This window comes from Lycium ferocissimum, chromosome 6 (assembly GCF_029784015.1).
Source record: "Lycium ferocissimum isolate CSIRO_LF1 chromosome 6, AGI_CSIRO_Lferr_CH_V1, whole genome shotgun sequence".
In the NCBI taxonomy this organism is placed as follows: domain Eukaryota; kingdom Viridiplantae; phylum Streptophyta; class Magnoliopsida; order Solanales; family Solanaceae; genus Lycium; species Lycium ferocissimum.
In genome coordinates, this window is record NC_081347.1 from 66,952,979 (window position 1) to 66,975,035 (window position 22,057).

The 22,057-nt window shown below is 37.6% G+C and overlaps 1 protein-coding gene across 1 annotated transcript; it reads right to left on the minus strand.

Moving 5' to 3' along the window:
* Positions 1–1,179: 1,179 nt before the first annotated feature.
* LOC132060937 (uncharacterized) lies at positions 1,180–2,633 on the minus strand. Its single transcript, XM_059453828.1, has 2 exons — positions 2,520–2,633; positions 1,180–1,642 (listed from the first exon to the last, which is right to left on the minus strand). Exons 1-2 carry the CDS (start codon positions 2,599–2,601, stop codon positions 1,410–1,412), a joined length of 315 nt encoding a protein of 104 aa, XP_059309811.1. The 5' UTR covers positions 2,602–2,633; the 3' UTR covers positions 1,180–1,409.
* Between the last annotated feature and the right edge of the window lie 19,424 nt (positions 2,634–22,057).

Consider the following 22,057-nt stretch of genomic DNA (forward strand, 5'->3'; position numbering starts at 1 on the left):
TACAAAGGATAATTTAAAAGCAAATCAAGTATTAGTAGCATGATAAAAATGTTTTGCTCATCATTAATATTTTTGCTCGCAGTAATTATGACCTCTCGAAAGAGTCAATGACTCTATCAAAGATGAAATGCTAGTATTTCTGATCACAAACATATTTCCAATCTCTTATTTTTTTACTAGCCTTTCAAAGGTAGCAAAGGACCAAATATTTTCTAGCTTAAAACTGTCTCTCAGAAAGAATCAATTGATGATATGTGATGAACTGTTTGGAATATTTGAGAATAGATTTCAATCGAGTTTGTCATGATCAAATTTAATTAGAACAGTAACTTTTATTTCGACTTGTTCTTTGTACGGACATCTTCTAAAGATCTTTTCTTATCTTCAGATCCAAACAAATATGCCGCCATCTTTTAGAAACTAAAAGAAATTACTTCAGGAATAGATTCCTTCTCCTTTGGAAGATATTCTAAAGGGACATTTATTTTGAAGGAAAAAATCACTGTGTAACATTTTTTTGGTTTTCCACCTGATATTTCGCTACTTACGTTAAGGCCCCATCTCAGCTATTCTTAATTCATGCTGCATAAGATCAATTAAATGAAAAAAAGCTCTTTGCTAGAATTTTTCGTACCAAGATTGGAGTTCGAGGCATCTAGTTAAAGAGCGATGGATCCGATCCAATCCACTACAATCAGTGATGAAACTATATCATTTTTTTCTTTTTTCAATTGGTTTTGGCCTTTTAAGTTTGACGTCAGAGTTGGGCTCTTTGTTTCTCGCCTTTTATCCTCATTTTCTTTCTTTTATTCTAGATTAGGAAAACAAGAATTATAAAATAAAATTACCATCAATGATAATTTAACAAACTAAATCATATCAATAAGAATTATTAATGGTAGTACTGCTATCAATATTGCTAGAGTTAATGGTCAAAAACACAATTGAACTATCACTTTTTTCGCGAGTTTCACACTACAACTATGGGATGCTCGATTTTCCTACCTGAAGTATCACCATCAATGTATTAAAACACGCCTCTAAGCTGATTAGGTCAACTATCAGTTGTTCAATTTTCCTACCTAAACTATCACAATCTACTCAACTATGTATGTTTTGATATATAGATGGTAATAGTTCATATAGGAAATAGGAACAACTGATAGTTGGAATTTGGGATGTGAAACTCACAAATATAGCCCAAGTGTGTTTTGCACATTATCTGATAACACTAGTACGGAGTAACAAATATCAATAATACCAAAATAATAATAGTACTAATAGTCATACTACCCTAATAAGAAGGGTAAAAATTCGAAGTCAACAACCATGCCATTATTAATTTATTATGCAAACATAAGTTTCTTGAAATGATCAATCTTTATAATTCCCAAGATTTGTATTATAAGTTAACCAGTCTTAGGACGAGGTGGCGCTCGTTTGCCTGGAGGCGTTGACATTTGTGCTATTGTATCATGGATCCCTTCTTCTGGTTTACTTTCATTTTCAAGCCCTTGTCCTTGTCCTTTTTCTTGTTCATGATCTTCAAATACCATCCCTTGTCCTTGTAAATTTCCTGGTGGTGGTCCAAGTACTACTACCCTTCCTGGTACATTTGTTATATCTATTGGTCCTTGCGGATCTGACAAAAATAAAGAATGATAATTAAGTTTCTGTCTCAAACAAGTTGAAGTTGATTATATGAATTTTTATTGATGAAATTGAAGATATAGTTAGGGAAAAATAAAATAGTTAGGGGTGTTGAATGGGCTTTAAATGAATGATTTTGGAGGTAGGCGGTTTCGAACTTTTGAACTTGCTCGCCCCTTGACCTTGAAGATTTGCCCATGGGGCCAGCAAGGATCAAAAGTTCAAGACCACCCATTTCCAAAAATTATTGGAATAATTTCCTAAGACAAAATTGATTGAATTAACAAATTAGCATGTCAATGACCCGCTCAAAGATTACTTGAGACGAGATGAGCTAAACAATGGATCAATGCTCAACCCGGCCCAACTCTTACATACTTTATTTAGTTTTTTCTTATAATTTATTTGATTGCCTAATAATTTTTTTTTCTTTATAACAGCTATATATAGCATATCAAATAAAAAAAAGTGTGTGAATGTGCGTGTGTACAGTGGTGGAGGGGGGAGGATCTATTTGGGTTACGTATTTAGTTTAAATCAATCAGCCTTTAGATTGGCTGAATTGGGCAGGTCAAATACTCCGAATTAATAAATCGATGGAGGGGTCACTAACCCACCCAAATTAGAACGGGTAGAACGAATCATATTTTCATATTAAGATTTTGCCACTACTACATCTGGCTACCAAAATCACTTTCAATGTACCACTGTTTGTAGGATCTAGTAGCTTAGTTGGTTGACTACTTGAACTTTCACCTTGTTAATGAGGGTTCGAATCCCCACATTGTAATCCCTTCCCCCATTTCCCCTTCCCCTACCCCCTATATATATATATATATATATATAACAAGATAGTTTCCAACTCTTACCTTTAGAAGATTTTCCACATGAAACAAGGTATTCGAATAGATCTTGAAACTTGTCCTTTGTATCTGTGATGAACTTATCCATTTTTTCTAGCTATTGTTTCCCAGGGATGTAATGAGCTTTATAGGAGATTAATTGTTGAAAGGTTCAATAATCACTTGTTATTAAAATAGAGCTTGAGATCCATGTGAGGAATTATTATTTAAGACGTGACAACTTTATTGCTATTCACATGATTACATCTCTCTTTCAAGTGAAATAGTTGACCACTGATTTTCTTATTTGATGGGAAAAGGAATTCTTTACCCAATCAATTCTTTTAACTCATTTTTCAATTCAATTGGATATAATTCATGGGAACATTGATATTGTTGTCTACAAAGGGATGCATTTTAGAACAATTAATTGGACTCTCCTATACCCGCAATGGTAGTTTCAAAAAATTGCGCTTATTGCTCTTCATATGGACTGTTCTTTAATTTTTGTCCCTCAAGTAGCTGGTCTTTAATTTTTTCACCCTTCTTCTCATTTAAAAAAAAAATTATGGGTCAAAGTATCCTTATTCATTGGTCTACGAAATTAGAGATTCTGGGTTCGATCCCCAGCAGACTAAAATAAAAAAAAATAAAAAATTTTGCAAGGTAAGGTTTCATCGAAACATATATCTATTAGGGCAAAGTTACATAGAAACTATGCCTTGTCCGACATAGTTCTATAGAAAATAAGTTATCCGGCATAAGTTGTGTAGTAACTAATTCACTCGGCAAGATTTGATAGAAACTATTCGGGCAAATTAAGTTACATAGAAACTATACTTTGTCCGGCATAAGTTCTGTAGAAATGAAGTTATGCCTGATAACTTAATTTCTACAGAATTATGCCGGACAAGGCATAGTTTCTATGTAACTTTGCTCGAATAGGCATAGTTTCTATCAAATCTTGCTTTGTGAAATTAGGTTATAGATCCGAATATTTTTTTTGTTTTGTTTTTTCGATGTCAAGTGTATTTATGCCCACATTTTATTACTTAGAGTGCCAAAGAGCAAAAATTAAAGACCAGTGGTTTGAGGGATAAAAATTAAAGACCACCCCACCAACATAGGTATTCGTGAAAATGACATGTAACGGACTCTTCCTGGACAGGCCCAGCCACATTCAAGGCCAAGTTTAGCCTGAAATTTTGTTTAGACCGTGTTTAAAGCATTAAATGTATAACAAGTAAAACAAAAGGTCATTTACTAAAATAATTAAATAAAACAAATTAAAACCGAGTTTAATATTATCTGAAAAGATAATTTTCCAAAGGGTTTATTTGTCAAACTTTTACAAAATAGGGACAAAAATTGAATAGAAACCGAAAAAAGATATTTGCATAATGTAAGCAATCGTCGTCGCAGATTATCAACAAAAACGGCAGACAAATGAATCTTTTTTTTTTTTTTTTTTTTTTTTTTTGGGGTAACATTGGTAGAATTGAATAGTGGACGGTTCTACTTTCGTGGTTGCCAAGTCGAAAAATATTTAATGAGGGTTATGCTGATGTGCACAATAATATCTATTGTAGCCGAGTTCGTGGCTTGCCACGTAGACAAAACTTTATGTGACTTGTATGTACTAATAAGTAATAACGTAGCAGCCATTTTAATAATAATGTGGATGTCATATTTAGTAGTTGTTTTTTATTTTTGTTCTCAGTCATTGGCTAGTACATGTATTGGAGCTCCAATTAATTCAGATTCACATCATAAGACCTATTTAAAGGGAAGCGCTTTTTAACAGAATTTTTTTCATAGCCAAAGCTCGAACATGAGATCTCTAATTGAGGGTGGAGGGATCTTTTCTATTCCACGAAACTCTTGTTTGGTCATATTTAATTAACAATGATGAAGAAAGACAATTTTTGTTGATATATTGCTAGTTGGTTTCCATTATAATTTGTCTATTAGATGATTTAATACGGCGTTGACAGTTGTTTCCACTATTTTCACTGCTTATCCTATAATAATAATATATGCTATATTATTCTCTGATTTTTCTTTTGACGTCTTCATTTTTTTTATCATGAGTTCATTTTTTGCATGTTCCACTATAATATTTTACTAATACTAAATTGAGATGGAGGAGTATCCCATGACTAGAAGTCAACTACCTTTTAATAAAGAGAGAATTTTAAAACCAATAGGGTGCAAGCTATTGGCGAAATTTGATGCTAAATGTTTTCCACGTTCACACTTCACTTGATATTTTCTTTATTCAATATTTTCAGGAAGGAATTATTGAATAAAAATACGCTTACCAGAGTTTATCAAATTTCATATATGTCATAAAGTAAATTCAGCCTGTAATTTTTTAAATATATACTATCATGGCTTTATGCGGGTCGAGTTAATTATTACTATGATGAGAATATCATGTGCTGTATTCTTGTCGATTAATGAAACTAATTATACGGAAGCTTATGTCTAGGGGAATATGTTCCAATCACAGCACAGTTAGAGTTTTAAAAAATAACTCGTTTAACAGTGTTACAATCATTTTAACATATCACTTTTAGTTGACGCCACTTGACGGTCCACGATATAAGTCGTTTAAAAATAAAGATAATGGTGAAAAACACACCCAAAGTGCATTTTTTGTGAGTTTTCTATCTGAACTATTTCGTGTTTGTGTTTCCTATCAAAGCTATCACCCGTTATTTATCAAAACACACTTGAACTATTAAGTGTTTGCATTTCGTACCTGAACTATCGCCAACTATTTATCAAACACACCCAACTAGTATCTGATTGTGCTGGAAACTCGAAAAAAGTGATATTTCATGTGTGAATTTAAACACGAAGACAATCTTCAGTCACTCATCATGCTGAACAACAACAAAATTTGTAATTACAATTTCCTTTTTATTTTTATAAAATTTGTGAGATAATTTAAATTTTAGATACTGCCTAATTTACTGCCATGAAAGGAGAAGAATAAACAATACAAAGTCAAAAACAATGAAGGAGGTCGCGGGATGGACGAGATTCTCTTTCCGAGGTCGTTGGTTCGAGCCTTGAGAGAGGAGAATTTCCTGATAGTGAATGTTTCCTCCTTAATGGGCCCTGCGCGGGCTAAATCTAAATTAGTTGGACCAGTAAATTTCAAATATCAAATACAAGACTAACATCACCTCAACATTATTTTTTTTGTGCGAATTGCCCTTCAAAGGCACTGGCCTTTAATTTTGCCCCTCGAATTGATGGTCTAATTTTTGCCCTTGGCCTAATATGATGAGGTTTGGGGTTTGAACCCTGGCTCAGTTAAAAAAAAATAAAAAATCGCAAGGCAGAGTTTGGCAGCAAAATTAGACCTATTCAGGCAAAAGTTAGACCTTAAGGCAGAGTTTTGGAAAACTCCAACGAAATAGAAAAAAATTGCCTTAATGCAAACCTCTACCTTAAGGTAGAGTTTTGCCTTATGCCTGAAGGCAAAACTCTACCTTACTTAAGGTAGAGTTTGCCTTATGCCTGAAGGCAAAACTCTGCCTTAAGTAGAGTTTGCAAAGTTTGACTGCAAACTCTACCTTAAGGTAAAGTTTGAAACTCTGTCTGAAGGTATCAAAAGACAGAATTTTGCACTTGCGAAATGTCACACCCCAATTTCTCTTAGGGTGTGATGGGCACCCGACCCTTATTTAGGGCCGAGCGAACCCGCTGACTCACCAAATACTCATAATTACGCTGGCTTTCAACTCATGACACAAATGTATAACGAAAATTTATCGAAGAACAATATACTTTTGTCTTTCTCAAATCAAATAAAATCTTGCAACATATGAAACTTATAACACAACGCATCATAGTATACCGGCTCACATAGCTATTTACATAACCGACATCTAATACCCACGACACTGTCTGCAAAGTCTCTAGCACAGATCATGATACTATAACATAATACTTTGACTCGGCAGCACTCCGGAGCAACTGGAGCTCGCCAATCCCGCTGGAACATCTTCTAATAATATCCTCAGCTCATCTGGGTGTACCTGCGCGGCATGAAACGCGAGCCCCGAAAAAGGGGGGTCGATGCACGAATATGTACTGAGTATGTAAAGCATGAAATATAATAAGCGGGACCACACCGAAGTAAAGAGTACGGAAAAAAAATCATAAGACTTGCCTTTTGAAAACATTTGTCATACTTATACATGCATCGGTAAATAAAATCATATCATAATCGTATCATCATATTATCGTACGTATATACCGTACCCGGCCCTCTAGTGAGGGGCTCGGTGAGTAGAATCTTATCATGATCATGTATGCATGCAGATATACATATATACATACCGTACCCGGCCCTCTAGTGAGGGACTCGGTGAATAACGTACCCGCCCCGCCAGTGAGGACTCGGTATGCCATCCCGGCCGCCATCCTCCATCTCATCACATCATCATTTCATATATATATATATATATAGCGTGCCGCCCCTAACGAGGGACTCGGTGAATAATGCAGAGGAGTTGCACGAATGCGTACCCGGCCCGGGACTCGGTGAAAGACATATTGAGCTTGCACGAGCAGAGTAGTGAGAAACCATATACATATAAAACATACAACATTTTACCGAGACTCGAAGGCATAACACAGATATCAGATCTCATAGCGGACCTTTGATAATAATCAGAGCATAAGTCTTTCGGATGTCGAATTATTTCATATCAGAATAATCTTTTACGGAGTAGTTGCAAATTCCAAAGTAGATCATAAGACTCGGATAAATGAATATAACAGCTATTCTGTAGAAACTAGAAAGGTAGCTAAAAACTTCCCTTAATTTTATCTCCAAGGTAGTTCAAACGGAATAATAGGAAAAATCCGGACAAAGTGGGCCCACCTCGGTCAAATGAGGTGGCGTATGTAAATTACGCATGTCAAACTTCATAACGTCATTTATGAGTATTTTAAAGTAATCGGATTTCGTTTGCACAAGTTTTAGAGGTTAAAACAATTTTTCTAACTATTCACACAATAAACCATTCAATTCTACTGAATGAAAAAGGGGCGTTTCTAGACGTAGATTCCGAAGAGTAGAGTTGCCCCCAAGGTCCAAATTCGAGCCTAGTACATCTAAGGCATGCCAAGAGAAGAAATGGGAGAGCTTTACATACCTTATTCGCCTTTCTCACTCGTCCAAACTCGAGTCCCGTTTTCTTCAAAATCTACAAATGGTCATAGTTACCAAATATTAATCATAAGGTTTTAAGAATTCGAATTGGCTACAAAAATTTGGGCAGCATCTCCCCTGTACATACAACATCCCCGAGATTTTTAACTCGGCCAATCAACAACAACCAAGCCAACAACCATACTAACAATATCCATAAGTGATTCAAAATGCATCCAAACATTAATAATTCCTTACTACACAATTCGACGACATTTCATATATACTCAATTCAACTACATATATCCAAACTAACATCAACGATCGCATATTCAAATAACAATCCAAAGCCTTTCGACCACGATTCAAGAACATTTCCAACAATCCGCACAATATTCCAAACAAGCCAATCCAATGCCCAACCTTACCCGAAATCATTCCAATCCAACAAGAACATCACCAACCCAATTCTTTCTTCTAAATTCATAAACTATGTCGACAATCCGCATGTTTACAACATTATTTCCATGAATTCAAGAAAGCATGTTATAGTCACATTAACTTCCAAACGGCTCATACGATTACAACTTTAATCTTGGATCCTTAAGCCTTCATTTTCCCATCATAAATTCACAATACAACAATCAAATTATACTAAATAAAATTTGTTCATTCCTTGCCAAACAATACAACCTATATTCGGCCAACTCATCATCATACACAACTTCATGAATTTTATTCGTTTTCTACACGTTACAACAACACATAAACATGCTAAATTCAAACAACTCTCCACCCCTACATGACACACCCTATTCGGCCACACACATGCACACACCCACGGCTACACTTGCCAATATACAACCTTTCATGATTTGAATTCATTTCACATTTCACAACATATACAAATCATCTACAACACATGAAAAACGAGATTGAACCTTACCTCTCACTCTTGTTCTTCACTCGGCTAGACTTGGGTTTTGCAAGAAAGAATGTTTTTCTTGCTTCAACAATTACTCCACGGTGTAGAGGACCTCTCACTTAGTAGGAAACTTGAAGAAAATAATTCCCGATGATCATTTCTTGGACATGGAATTCGGCCAAGCATGGCCGAATATCTTCCTCCCTTCTCTTCTCCATGCTTCTTGAAATTTCTCCAATTTTCTTAAGTGTTAGGATGATTAATTAGTCACCCTCCATAAGCTTATATTAAACAACCATGTGGCTCATGGCCCACAAATCATGTGCATGGCCACACCCCATTTTTTTTCATGAATTCACATTTCCATACCTTCACTTTTGGCCCCAAATTTTATGAAATACTAATTTTCATAATTTCACTTTTAACCCCAAATTTTCCTTAATATTTCCATCCCATAAAATCATAAGCGACTTATGCCTTAACACGAAATCAAAAAGTAGCCTTGCTCTTAACTCGTCGCAATCCACTTGTCAAAAATATTTCGACGTACAAAATGTGAGATATAACATCCTTCCCCCCTTTGGAACATTCGTCCTCGAATGTTCAACTAGTCGTATAGGATCTTAAGGATCTCAGAGGGGGTTTCCTTTATTACCATAGCATGAGATTTCACTTACCCGTCATATTTCTCTTTCATCTCCTCCTCAGGTTCACAAGTCATTTCCTTTCTGTTATCATTCTGCCGCGATGCCTTAACGGAAACTACATCTTTAACACTCCACCTTGTTGTCTTACAATTGGTGTAATGGAGTTCGGTGTATATCGGGCTAAGATCGTCCTTCTTGTCGGATCTGGTTACGTTCTTCACGGATGATATCTTCAAACATACCTATTCGTCAGTCTAGAATTTTAAGTGTCGGTACCGATTGTCGTCATATGATTTATGCCATTTCTACTGCTAACAACCACTCTACATCTTCACCTCTGATCCCGTGTAGCCATACTACCCTTCACGATGCCTCCATGAGCTACTCGTTGCCTTCCTTTGTCGTATTCTCCCTTTAAGTCTCCCTTTCCTAATATCATGTTGTTCCGGGTACTTACAACTAATTGATCGCCGCCATCGCGATTATTTCCCGACGCTATCCTTTTACTACTAACTTTTCGGTCTCTCTAGCTTGTCTCAGCAAAGGGCTTTACCTGCAGCCCAATCACTCGTATCCAGGACGTTGTAGCGTCGATTACCTTCATCTCATACTTGTACCTCTTTCCCTCGCTTCCCCCCTTTAGGGGTGTACTTATATTATCGCCCAATTCTACCTTGCCCTAAATCCGTATTTCCAATCTCAATTAAGCGGTACCTTTATCTCGACATTTTGATTCCCTTGCCGTTCATCTCCTCACTTCCTTTCTTTACCAAATGTCGTTGCACTAACACTTTCCCAGCTTAACTTGTAGTGAAAACAACTTCAGTTTACCTTGTAACATTTGCACTCTTCATATACTTTGAACCTCGTCACCTTGTCCCATTAGTGCCTCCCATATACCACCACGTCGGTTGTCAGAATACACATGTTCGCTAATCTAGCCATGTACAAGATGTCCTGTGCGTACCCACGCACACATATAATTCCTACTATCTTGCTTACAAGATATCTCCATACACTATTCCAATTTACCCTAACCCCCCCCCCCCCCCCAGAATTGCGATGTACCCCTTTTTCTTTTTATCGGTCTAATTCGCTCCGTTCCCGCGCGACCTCTTGAGGTCTTCGACCACTCCCGTACTCTTAATTTGTTCTTAAGTCATTCTAACTCCTCATTTACTGCTTGTGTCTGAATTTGTAGAGCTTTCAGAAAACTTCCCAGGGGGTCACCCATCCTAGAATTGCTCTGGCTCCAGCACGCTTAACTTTGGAGCTCCGATGAAATACGATGCTCTAACGCTTGTATAGTCGCGCCCACTTCACCGCACAACCTCCGTTACGTGACCTGGAGTAAGTCGAAGTCTTGACGGACTTCGGAGCGCTCTTATAGCATAATTACTATTTTACCCTTCCTTTGGCCCTCGGTATCCGCTTTTCACCTGTGGATATGGTTACCTTTCATTCTAGGCTTCCAAATTCTCGATGGCGATGAACACACTCCGACCACCGTTACTTGTACATCCTCAGTTACCGGCCTTTGGATTTCTATTCTTATTTTACCTTGTTTCTCGTCCTTTCTACAACCAAATCTTTCACAGTCCCATCACCTTTAGTACTCGTATCTTCGACTACACATATCACGGCCCATTATCGCGCTGTTGTCTCACTCCCTTCTTATTTCCTCCCTCTGATTACCCTTCCTTTTCTTACGCTCACTATCATTTCCACCATCGTATAACGCTTATTCCAAACTCCCTTTACAAAACTTGATAAGTCTCGCTTATTCGCTCTATAGCTCACTTTTCCGTTTCACCCTTACTTTTATATTCTAGCCACGTAGACCACGTCATAGCTTTAGCCGCTTCCTCACTAGGCCTCTCTTATTTTCATAATAATCCTCGTTACACTCGCATCATATCTTGTTCGTGATCATTCCAGTAATGTAACACTCTTTAACCCTTTATCTTTTCCGATCAACTTTATTCTTTCCAAATTCCTTTTTACCGTATCGACATCGACCTTATAATTATTATTATCCCCGATTCAATAATTAGCTTCTTTCCCGGTGTCGGCCGTACTCATAGCTCAATCAATCGATTTTTTTTTTTTGTTTTTTCATACTATTGGCACGACCTTCCATGACATATTACAAATCTATATCTCACTTTCACTTTATTTTCTGGGAAAATTTCGGCAGAGTTTCCTCTGTAACTGTTACTATCTCAAAACCTGTACACAGGAAATACCAACAATGCCTCACAGGGCCAACATATATATATATATATACATATCGCATCATATCACGGCCTCACAGGGCTCTCAACATCATCGACAGTACAAAAATAATAAACATACCTTGTGTGCCCAACTCAATCGGCACCTGTCACACTTTCTTGTTTACCTTCCCCTTTTAATCTTCACTTGTATTTCAATCGTACTTCACTATCTTGCCCGGCATATATTTCATCTTTCATACCGTTACTTACGTAACTTCCAATGTGCTTCGTAACTTCCAATGTCGCCCTATCATTTTCTTCCGTCAATGCCATTTCTCTGCTCGTTTATAAATCGAGGTTAGCGCAAATAATCTTATTTCCTACAACCCAATTTCTTGGCTCTATGGCACGATCTAAGACCTATGACAAAGAAGAATAACCATCCTAGATGCAACCGTAGCCTCACGTTTATAAATGTGGCGCGCTTCACACCATAAACAGGACTCTTGTTTAACGACGGATTAGCGCGGTACGAAACGGTACTCGACAGAAAGGGGGTCACGACTTTGGAAAAAAAAACAACCCCTTTTGAAAAGACGAATACACGCATCTCATATCGATACCAATTTGTCACACCCCAATCTTCTCTTAGGGTGGGATGGGCACCGACCCTTATTTAGGGCCGAGGTAACCCGCCGACTAACACTTATCGTATACTCATAATTACGCCGCTCTCAACTCATGACACAAATATATAAAAATTTTATCGAAGAACAATATACTTTTGTCTTTCTCAAATCAAATAAAATCTTGCAACATATGAAACTTATAACACAACGCATCATAATATCGAGCCATTTAAATAGGTAATCAACATAGCCGAATTTTTACATACAATCCGACATCTATACATACAAAGGTGTATATAGTGAGATTTGAGAGAGACGTTGTTCGCAAAGTCTCTACACACGAACATGATATTTATAACATAATACTTCATGATGCTCGTTTTACAGTTTTACGAGAAATGACTCCGTAGAGTGTTTTATGGAATGGAGCTCGCCAATCCCCCGGAACATCTTAATTCGCTAATATATCTTCTAATAACTATCCTCGAGGGTACTCCGCGCGATGTACATGAAACGCGGCCCCCGAAGAAAAGGGGTCGTATGTTGCGGCATTGTGTAATGAATATGTAGTCGAGTATGTAAAGCATGAAATATAATAAGCGGGACCACACCGAAGTAGAAAAGATTACAAAAAAATCATAAGACTTGCCTTTTGAAAACATTTGTCATGCATATGCATAACTTAAGGATTTTTAAAATCATATCATAATCGTATCGTCATATTATCGAACATATATCGTTGTTACCCGGCCCTATGTTGTTGAGGGACTCGGTGAGTAAATCATATCATAATCATGTATGCATGCAGATATACATATATACATACATTCTAATAGACTAATACCCGGCCTTTAATATGGTACAGTGAGGGACTCGGTGAATAACGTACCGGCCCCGAACTGAGAAAAGAAGGGACTCGGTATGCCATCCCCCGGCCGCCGTCTCCATCTCATCACATCTCATTTACACACACACATATATATATATATATATATATATATATATATATATATATATATATATATATATATATATAGCGTACCCGGCCCTCTAATGAGGGACTCGGTGAATAATACAGAGGAGTTGCACGAATGCGTACCCGGCCCGGGACTCGGTGAAAGACATACTGAGCTTGCACGAGCAGAGTAGTGAGAAACCATATGCATATAAAACATACAACATTTTACAGAGTCTCGAAGGCGTAACACAGATGACAGATCTCATAGCGGACCTTTATTAATAATCAGAGCATAAGTCTTTCGGATGTCGAATTATTTCATATCAGAATAATCTTTCTGGAGTAATTGCAAATTCCAAAGTAGATCATAAGACTCGGATAAATGAATATAACAGCTATTCTGTAGAAACTAGAAAGGTAGCTAAAAACTTCCCTTAATTTTTATCTCCAAGGTAGTTCAAACGGAATAATAGGGAAAAATCCGGACAAAGTGGGCCCACCTCGGTCAAATGAGGTGGCGTATGTAAATTACGCATGTCAAACTTCATAACGTCATTTATGAGTATTTTAAAGTAATCGGATTTCGTTTGCACAAGTTTTAGAGGTTAAAACAATTTTTCTAACTATTCACACAATAAACCATTCAATTCTACTGAATGAAAAAGGGGCGTTTCTAGACGTAGATTCCGAAGAGTAGAGTTGCCCCCAAGGTCCAAATTCGAGCCTAGTACATCTAAGGCATGCCAAGAGAAGAAATGGGAGAGCTTTACATACCTTATTCGCCTTTCTCACTCGTCCAAACTCGAGTCCCGTTTTCTTCAAAATCTACAAATGGTCATAGTTACCAAATATTAATCATAAGGTTTTAAGAATTCGAATTGGCTACAAAAATTTGGGCAAAGCATCTCCCCGTACATACAACATCCCGAGATTTTTAACTCGGCCAATCAACAACAACCAAGCCAACAACCATACTAACAATATCCATAAGTGATTCAAAATGCATCCAAACATTAATAATTCCTTACTACACAATTCGACGACATTTCATATATACTCAATTCAACTACATATATCCAAACTAACATCAACGATCGCATATTCAAATAACAATCCAAAGCCTTTCGACCACGATTCAAGAACATTTCCAACAATCCGCACAATATTCCAAACAAGCCAATCCAATGCCCAACCTTACCGAAATCATTCCAATCCAACAAAACATCACCAACCCAATTCTTTCTTCTAAATTCATAAACTATGTCGACAATCCGCATGTTTACAACATTATTTCCATGAATTCAAGAAAGCATGTTATAGTCACATTAACTTCCAAACGGCTCATACGATTACAACTTTAATCTTGGATCCTTAAGCCTTCATTTTCCCATCATAGAATTCACAATACAACAATCAAATTATACTAAATAAAATTTGTTCATTCCTTGCCAAACAATACAACCTATATTCGGCCAACTCATCATCATACACAACTTCATGAATTTTATTCGTTTTCTACACGTTACAACAACACATAAACATGCTAAATTCAAACAACTCTCCACCCCTACATGACACACCCTACACGGCCACACACATGCACACACCCACGGCTACACTTGCCAATATACAACCTTTCATGATTTGAATTCATTTCCACATTTCACAACATATACAAATCATCTACAACACATGAAAAATGAGATTGAACCTTACCTCTCACTCTTGTTCTTCACTCGGCTAGCTTGGGTTTTGCAAGAAAGAATGTTTTTCTTGCTTCAACAATTACTCCATGGTGTAGAGGACCTCTCACTTAGTGGAAAAGCTTGAAGAAAATAATTCCTTGATGATCATTTCTTGGACATGGAATTCGGCCAAGCATGGCCGAATATCTCCTCCCTTCTCTTCTCCATGCTTCTTGAAATTTCTCCAATTTTCTTAAGTGTTAGGATGATTAATTAGTCACCCTCCATAAGCTTATATTAAACAACCATGTGGCTCATGGCCCACAAATCATGTGCATGGCCACACCCCATTTTTTTTCATGAATTCACATTTCCATACCTTCACTTTTGGCCCCAAATTTTATGAAATACTAATTTTCATAATTCCACTTTTAACCCCAAATTTTCCTTAATATTTCCATCCCATAAAATCATAAGCGACTTATGCCTTAACACGAAATCAAAAAGTAGCCTTGCTCTTAACTCGTCGCAATCCAGCTCAAAAATATTTCGACGTACAAAATGTGAGATATAACACGAAATCCAAAGTCAGCCTTGCGATTTTTTTAATTTTTTTTTTAAACTGAGCGGGGGTTCGATCCCGGAACCAAGGAGTTTTTAGCGAAGGGTTAAGGTAGAGTTTGCCTTATGCCTGAAGGCAAAACTCTGCCTTAAGTAGAGTTTGCAGAGTTTGACTGCAAACTCTACCTTAAGGTAAAGTTTGAAACTCTGTCTGAAGGTATCAAAAGGCAGAATTTTGCACTTGCGAAATCCAAAGTCAGCCTTGTGATTTTTTTAATTTTTTTTTTAAACTGAGCGGGGGTTCGATCCCGGAACCAAGGAGTTTTTAGCGAAGGGTAAAAATTAAAGACCATCAATTTGAGGGGTAAAAATTAAAGACCACACCCAAATAAGGGCAATCGTGCAAATTGCCCCCACCTCAATCTAAAAACTTTTTTTATTTTATTTTTTTCCTCCAGATTCGGTAATCGCGTTGGAGCCCAATTATTCCGGATTCGCATCGTTTAGGACTCATTTGGGGGAAGCGCTCCCTGCCAAGAATTGTTCCATACCCAGAGCTCGAACCCGAGACCTCTGATTAAGAGAGGACTAGTCCATCCACTGCATCACCTCCTTTGGTGGTCAATCTGAAAACTTTTGAAATCGGCTAGTTGAATCATCACTTGTAAAAAAAAAAAATAGAAAATTACAAAGTAAGAATGATAAAAATAGTCATGGAAAAACCTTGCTTGTATTCAGAGAGTAGCCTCCTAATTTATACAGAGTTTGTTCCAGCGAATCAGTCTAATCTAGAGTACAAAATCTACGAAAAATATTAAACTCTATTTTAGGGTACAAAATATATGGAAATATTACCTACCAAATATACAAAATAATGTTGCCTTCTTTTCCTATGTACAATCGTCTCTAGTAAATGAAAAGTACCCATCCCAATTGCTTATACTCCCTCCATCCCACAATAAGTGTCACCTTAGTCAAATTTTTTTGTCCCATAATAAGTGTCACCTTAGGAAATCAATGCATATATTGACAAGTTTTTTTCAACTTTGCCCTTAGACAAAAACTGACAAATTTATGTATTCAAGACAAAAAGCACATAGAAACTTGGTATTATTGGAGTCCCAATGTCAAAAGGCTTACTTTTCATGCATGCTCTAGCTAATCAAAAGGGAAAAGTAATTTATTTTTTGAAATAGTTAGTTTTTTGTCATGTGATAGAAAAATCCATGTGACAATTTTAGTTGGATGATTTCTATTACTTGGAGCCAAAGGATGATTTACTTGGAGCCAAAGAATGAATTGCTTGGAGCCAAAGATGCATTGCTTAGAGCCAAAGATGTGGAGGAGAATTGAAATGCCATGTAGCACACTTGGAGCCCAAGTCATTTTATGCCTATAAAATGAGAGGCAATTCTTCTTTGTTCATCATCCCAAAATTCATACAATCCTTTGTAGTGAGTAGAGAGTTGAGAGAGCAATTCTCTTAAGTGTAATTGGGAAATCTCCCCTTTCTTTGTTAATAATAAAAAGGCAACTGTTCTCTGGTGGACGTAGGATCATTTTGATCCGAACCACGTTAAATCTTGTGTTCTTTCTTTTACGTTTCCGCTAACAATTGGTATCAAAGCGTTAGGAATCTTTGAAGATCCTAGGAGGAAGAACAAGCAAAGATGAGTTCCATGAAGTTTGAAATCGATAGATTCAGTGGACGCTACAACTTCAATATCTGGAAGATCCAAATGATGGCATTACTGCAAAGGGAAGGTTCAATCCATGCTATTGACGGAAAGTATCCCGATGGTACATCGGCTTCCGACAAGGAGAAGATTGAAGGAGATGCATTGAGTGTAATCCAACTGTCCCTTGCACCTAACGTGCTTTGTGAAGTGAGTACAAGTACCGAAGAGATGGCCAAGCAGTTATGGGACAAGCTACAAGGGCTTTACTAGGACCGATCGGTGACAACAAGGATGTTGTTACAACGGCGTCTTCACACATTTAAGATGGGGTGAGGTACTTCGTTACAAGATCATTTAGATGCGTTCAATAAACTTGTCATGGACGTACAGATTGCAAGAATTGAAAAGGACGAGGAGACGCTTGCATGTGCTTTGCTATTTTCATTAACTTTAGGATATCGTGATATCGAGAATTCAATGATGTATAGCAAGGAGCCTATCAACCTTGAGCAAGTGCGGCAAAGACTTAACTCTAGTGATGTGAGGAGAAGGCATTTTGAAGGAGGGCAGAGATGATCGTGCAAGTGGGCTCTTTGTGAGAGGCCGGACTAGCCAACGTGGAAGGAGCAAATCAAAGCATAGATCAAAGTCTCGTGTGAGCAGAAGAATGCGGTTTGCATTGTTGCGAGAAGAAGCGGGCACTTTGAACGAGATTGCCCAACGTCAAAGTGCAAGGAAAATGCGAATGCATCCACAATTAAGCAGGTACATGATTCTGATAATGATTATGTGCTTACAACATCAAACAATAATGGAAGTTATGGAAACAAATGGGTGTTAGACTCAGCTTGTACTCTGTATATGATGTTCCGAAAAGACTGGTTTAGCAGCTATGAGAAAAGTGGAGGAACCGTAGTAATGGGCAATAATGCAACTTGTGCAATAGTTGGCATTGGCTCAGTTCGGGTTCGCTGCCATGACGGAGCCGTGAGAGACTATTACACAAGTCCGTCATGTTCCCGATCCGAAGAAGAATTTGATCTCCGGGTACTGATGAACAAGGCTACAAAGTACATGAGCGAAGGAGGAACTATGAAGGTGACTAAAGAACCGTAGTCATGCTTTGAAGGCAAGCCGGAGTGATGATTTTACACATTGGCAGGAAGCACCATTGTTGGCTCTGCAAATGCATTTACAGTGCAATTATCCAATGATGACAAGGTAAGATTATGGCACATGAGATTGGGTTATATGAACACACGTGGACTGGAGATATTGAGCAACCGTAACCTTTTGAAAGGTGAGAAAATCAGCACACTTAACTTTTGTGAGCCTTTGCGTTCTAGGGAAATAGAAGAAGGTCAGCTTCAGCACTGGCAAGCACAAGATCGGAGGGGTGCTAGACTACATCCATTCAGATTTATGGGGTCCCTCTAAACTTCCATCGAAGGGCGAAAAGAGGTATCTTCATACTTTTATTAATGATTTCTCAAGAAAGGTTTGGGTGCGTTTTTTGAAGGCAAAAAGTGATCTTTTTGAAGCATTTAAAGAGTGGGAGATTTTGGTTGAAAATCAAATGGAGCGAAAAATCAAGTATCTTCGCATAGACAATGGCTTGGAGTTTTGCAGCGAAGAGTTTAATGATTTCTGCAAGGTTCATGGGATCTCAAGACATAAGACTGTTAGGCACACCCCACAGCAGAATGGAGTTGCCGAGAGAATGAACAGAACTCTTCTTGAAAAGGCTCGTTGTATGCTCTTACAAGCCAAAATGTCCAAAGTATTTTGGGTTCACACTGCTGCTCATATTGTCAATCGATCTCCAAAGATCGGCGATCGACTTTAAGACTCCGAACGAGGTATGGGGTGAACCCTCTAACTATTCATACTTAGGAGTATTTGGGTGTCTAGCTTTTTATCATGTTAATGAAGGAAAGCTTGAACCAAGGGCTAAGAAGGCCATATTCATAGGGTATGTGGATGGAGTAAAAGGGTACAAACTTTGGTGTTTGTCTTTACTCAAATTTATAGTTAGTAGAGATGTCACCTTTGATGATCCTCTATGCTTGATCCCCGTAAAGTTTCTGTGGAGTTTTCAGGAAACGAGAACAACAAGGTGTGGTGCTTAAGGTGGAGCTTACTAAGGAAAAGGATCAAGAGACTCAAGTTAAAGATGAGTCAAAAGATGTAGATCTTGAAGAACTTGCTGTCAATAAACCATACACAATTGCGAAGGGAAGGGAGAAGAGGCAAATACGAAGATCGGAACGCCTTATAGATCAGGCAAACCTGATTGTATATGCGTTCGTAGCTGCAGAAGAAGAGATTAAGGATCTGGAGCCCTCCTCGTATGTTGAAGCAACTTCTTGCAAGGATGCTACACAATCGTGTTTAGCCATGACGAAAGAGATGGAGTCTCTTCACAAGAATCAGACATGGGTCTTAGTGAAAAAGGGAAAAGGAAAGAGGACAGTTAGATGCAAACGGGTCTACGAAAGAAAGATGGAATTCCGGTATGGAAGATGCTAGGTTCAAGGCGAGATTGGTTGCAAAGGGTTCGGTCGAAGCGAGTGGAATTGACTACAATGAGATTTTCTCTCCGGTCGTGAAGCATAGCTCAATTCGCGTGCTACTAGCATTGGTTGCACAATTTGACTTGGAGCTTCAACAGCTTGATGTCAAAACTGCTTTCTTACATGGTGATCTAGAAGAGACAATCTATATGGATCAGCCTGAAGGTTTCCTAGCTAAGGGAAAAGAAGATCATGTATGCCAACTGAAGAAGTTTTTGTATGGTTTGAAGCAATCCCCTCGACAGTGATACAAAAGGTTTGATGCATTCATGACTACACATGAATTCTCAAGGAGTGCATTTAATAGTTGTGTGTATCACAAGAAGATATCTGGTAACTCAATGATTTATTTACTGTTGTATGTTGATGATATGCTTATTGTTGCTAACAACATTACAGAGATAAATGCTTTAAAGAAACTGTTAAGTAAGGAATTTGACATGAAAGATCTGGGAGCTGCAAAGAAAATTCTTGGTATGGAGATTTCAAGAGAAGACGGTGTTGTACATCTTTCTCAGAAGAGGTACATTGAAAGGGTTCTCGAGAGATTCAATATGCATACGTGCAAGCCTATAAGTACACCGTTAGCTCCTCATTTTAAACTTTCAGAGTTACGAATGCCTCGGTTCGAAGATGAGGTGGAGCATATGTCAAAGGTTCCTTATGCCAGCATAGTTGGTAGCATTATGTATCTTTATGGTATGCACACGTCCGTATATTGCTCAACAGAAGCCGTGTAGAGATACATGTCCAACCCAGAAAGAGGCATTGGGAAGTCACAAGTGGATATCGAGATATCTTAAGGAGCTTCGATGTTGGTCCGACCTTTCAAAAAGGTGGCGAAGGTATTTCAATTCTGCATGGATTTCGACTATGCGCAGGATCTTGACGTAAGGAGGTCCACAACCGGATACATCTTTACTCTTGTTGGCGCGTCGTTAGTTGGAAATCGACTTTGCAACATTGTTGCTTTGTCTACGTGGGAAACAGAATATATGGAAGCAATGGAGGCGGTGAAAGAAGCTATCTGGTTGAAAGGTATGGTGGCAGAATTGAGTTTGGTTCAGCAGGAATCAACCCTTAGATGTGATAGTCAGAGTACTATTCATTTGATTAAAAATCAGAGATTTCATGGGCGCACTAAACACATTGATGTCAGATTTCATTTTATTCGAGATGTTGTTGAAGAGGGAACTATCAAGGTCGTGAAGGTTATCACAAACGATAACGCTGCAGACATGTTGACCAAGATAGTCCCCCTCGCTGAGTTTGCACATTGCAAGGACTTAGCGGGAGTACGCATCAACTGATGCAACTCCGAGAGAATAGTTGTTAGGCAGAGGTGGTATGTTCAACAATGGTTTGATTCTTCTTGTTTCTTACAAAATGGGTTGTTTGAAAGAAGCTTAGAAGTTTTGGCCGGAGTTGTTCATATGCATGCTCGTGATGCAAACCAAGGTGGAGATTGAAACAGTTGATTTTTTGTCATGTGATAGAAAAATCCATGTGACAATTTTAGTTGGATGATTTCTATTACTTGGAGCCAAAGGATGATTTACTTGGAGCCAAAGATGCATTGCTTGGAGCCAAAGATGTGGAGGAGAATTGAAATGCCATGTAGCACACTTGGAGCCCAAATCATTTTATGCCTATAAAATGAGAGGCAATTCTTCTTTGTTCATCATCCCAAAATTCATACAATCCTTTGTAGTGAGTAGAGAGTTGAGAGAGTAATTCTCTTAAATGTAATTGGGAAATCTCCCCTTTCTTTGTTAATAATAAAAAGGCAATTGTTCTCTGGTGGACGTAGGATCATTTTGATCCGAACCACGTTAAATCTTGTGTTCTTTCTTTTACGTTTCCGCTAACATTTTTGTTATATAGGGGTAGTTTAGTAAAATTTACATTGCATGATTGATTTCTTAATATGCATGTTTTTGGCTAAGGTGACATTTATTATAAGACGGAGGGAGTATGTATTATTTCAACCAGTCTTAGGAGAAGGAGGCGGTCGTCTGCCTGGAGGTTTTGAAAATTTTGCTTTACCTTCAGGTTTAATCTGACCACGATATTCTTCATAATTTCCTGCTAATTCATCATTTTCATTTTCTTGTTCTTGTGAATTTTCTGCTCCCATATCTCTATTATTACTAGCCCTTGGCCTTGTACATTATCTGGTATAATTACTAGTCCTTGTCCTTGTGCATTTTCTGGTTCACATGTTGGTATTATTTGTCCTTGGCCTTGTGGAATATCTGAGTCATCTGAAAAAATTTGAAAGCATACATAAATTATATAAACTGGCTGTGCAAAATTACATTTGTAATATAAGTGAATTTTAACATGTGATAGCAAATTATTTATCATTTTTATCAGATTATTAAAGTAATATTTAATTGAGATAATTACCTATAATTACTTAGTATGTGATCTAATTGGGTAAATTAAATATCTTTTACATCATCAATGCATAAAATCTAAACTGAATACCAAAATCACTTCTCGAAGACATCCAAAAT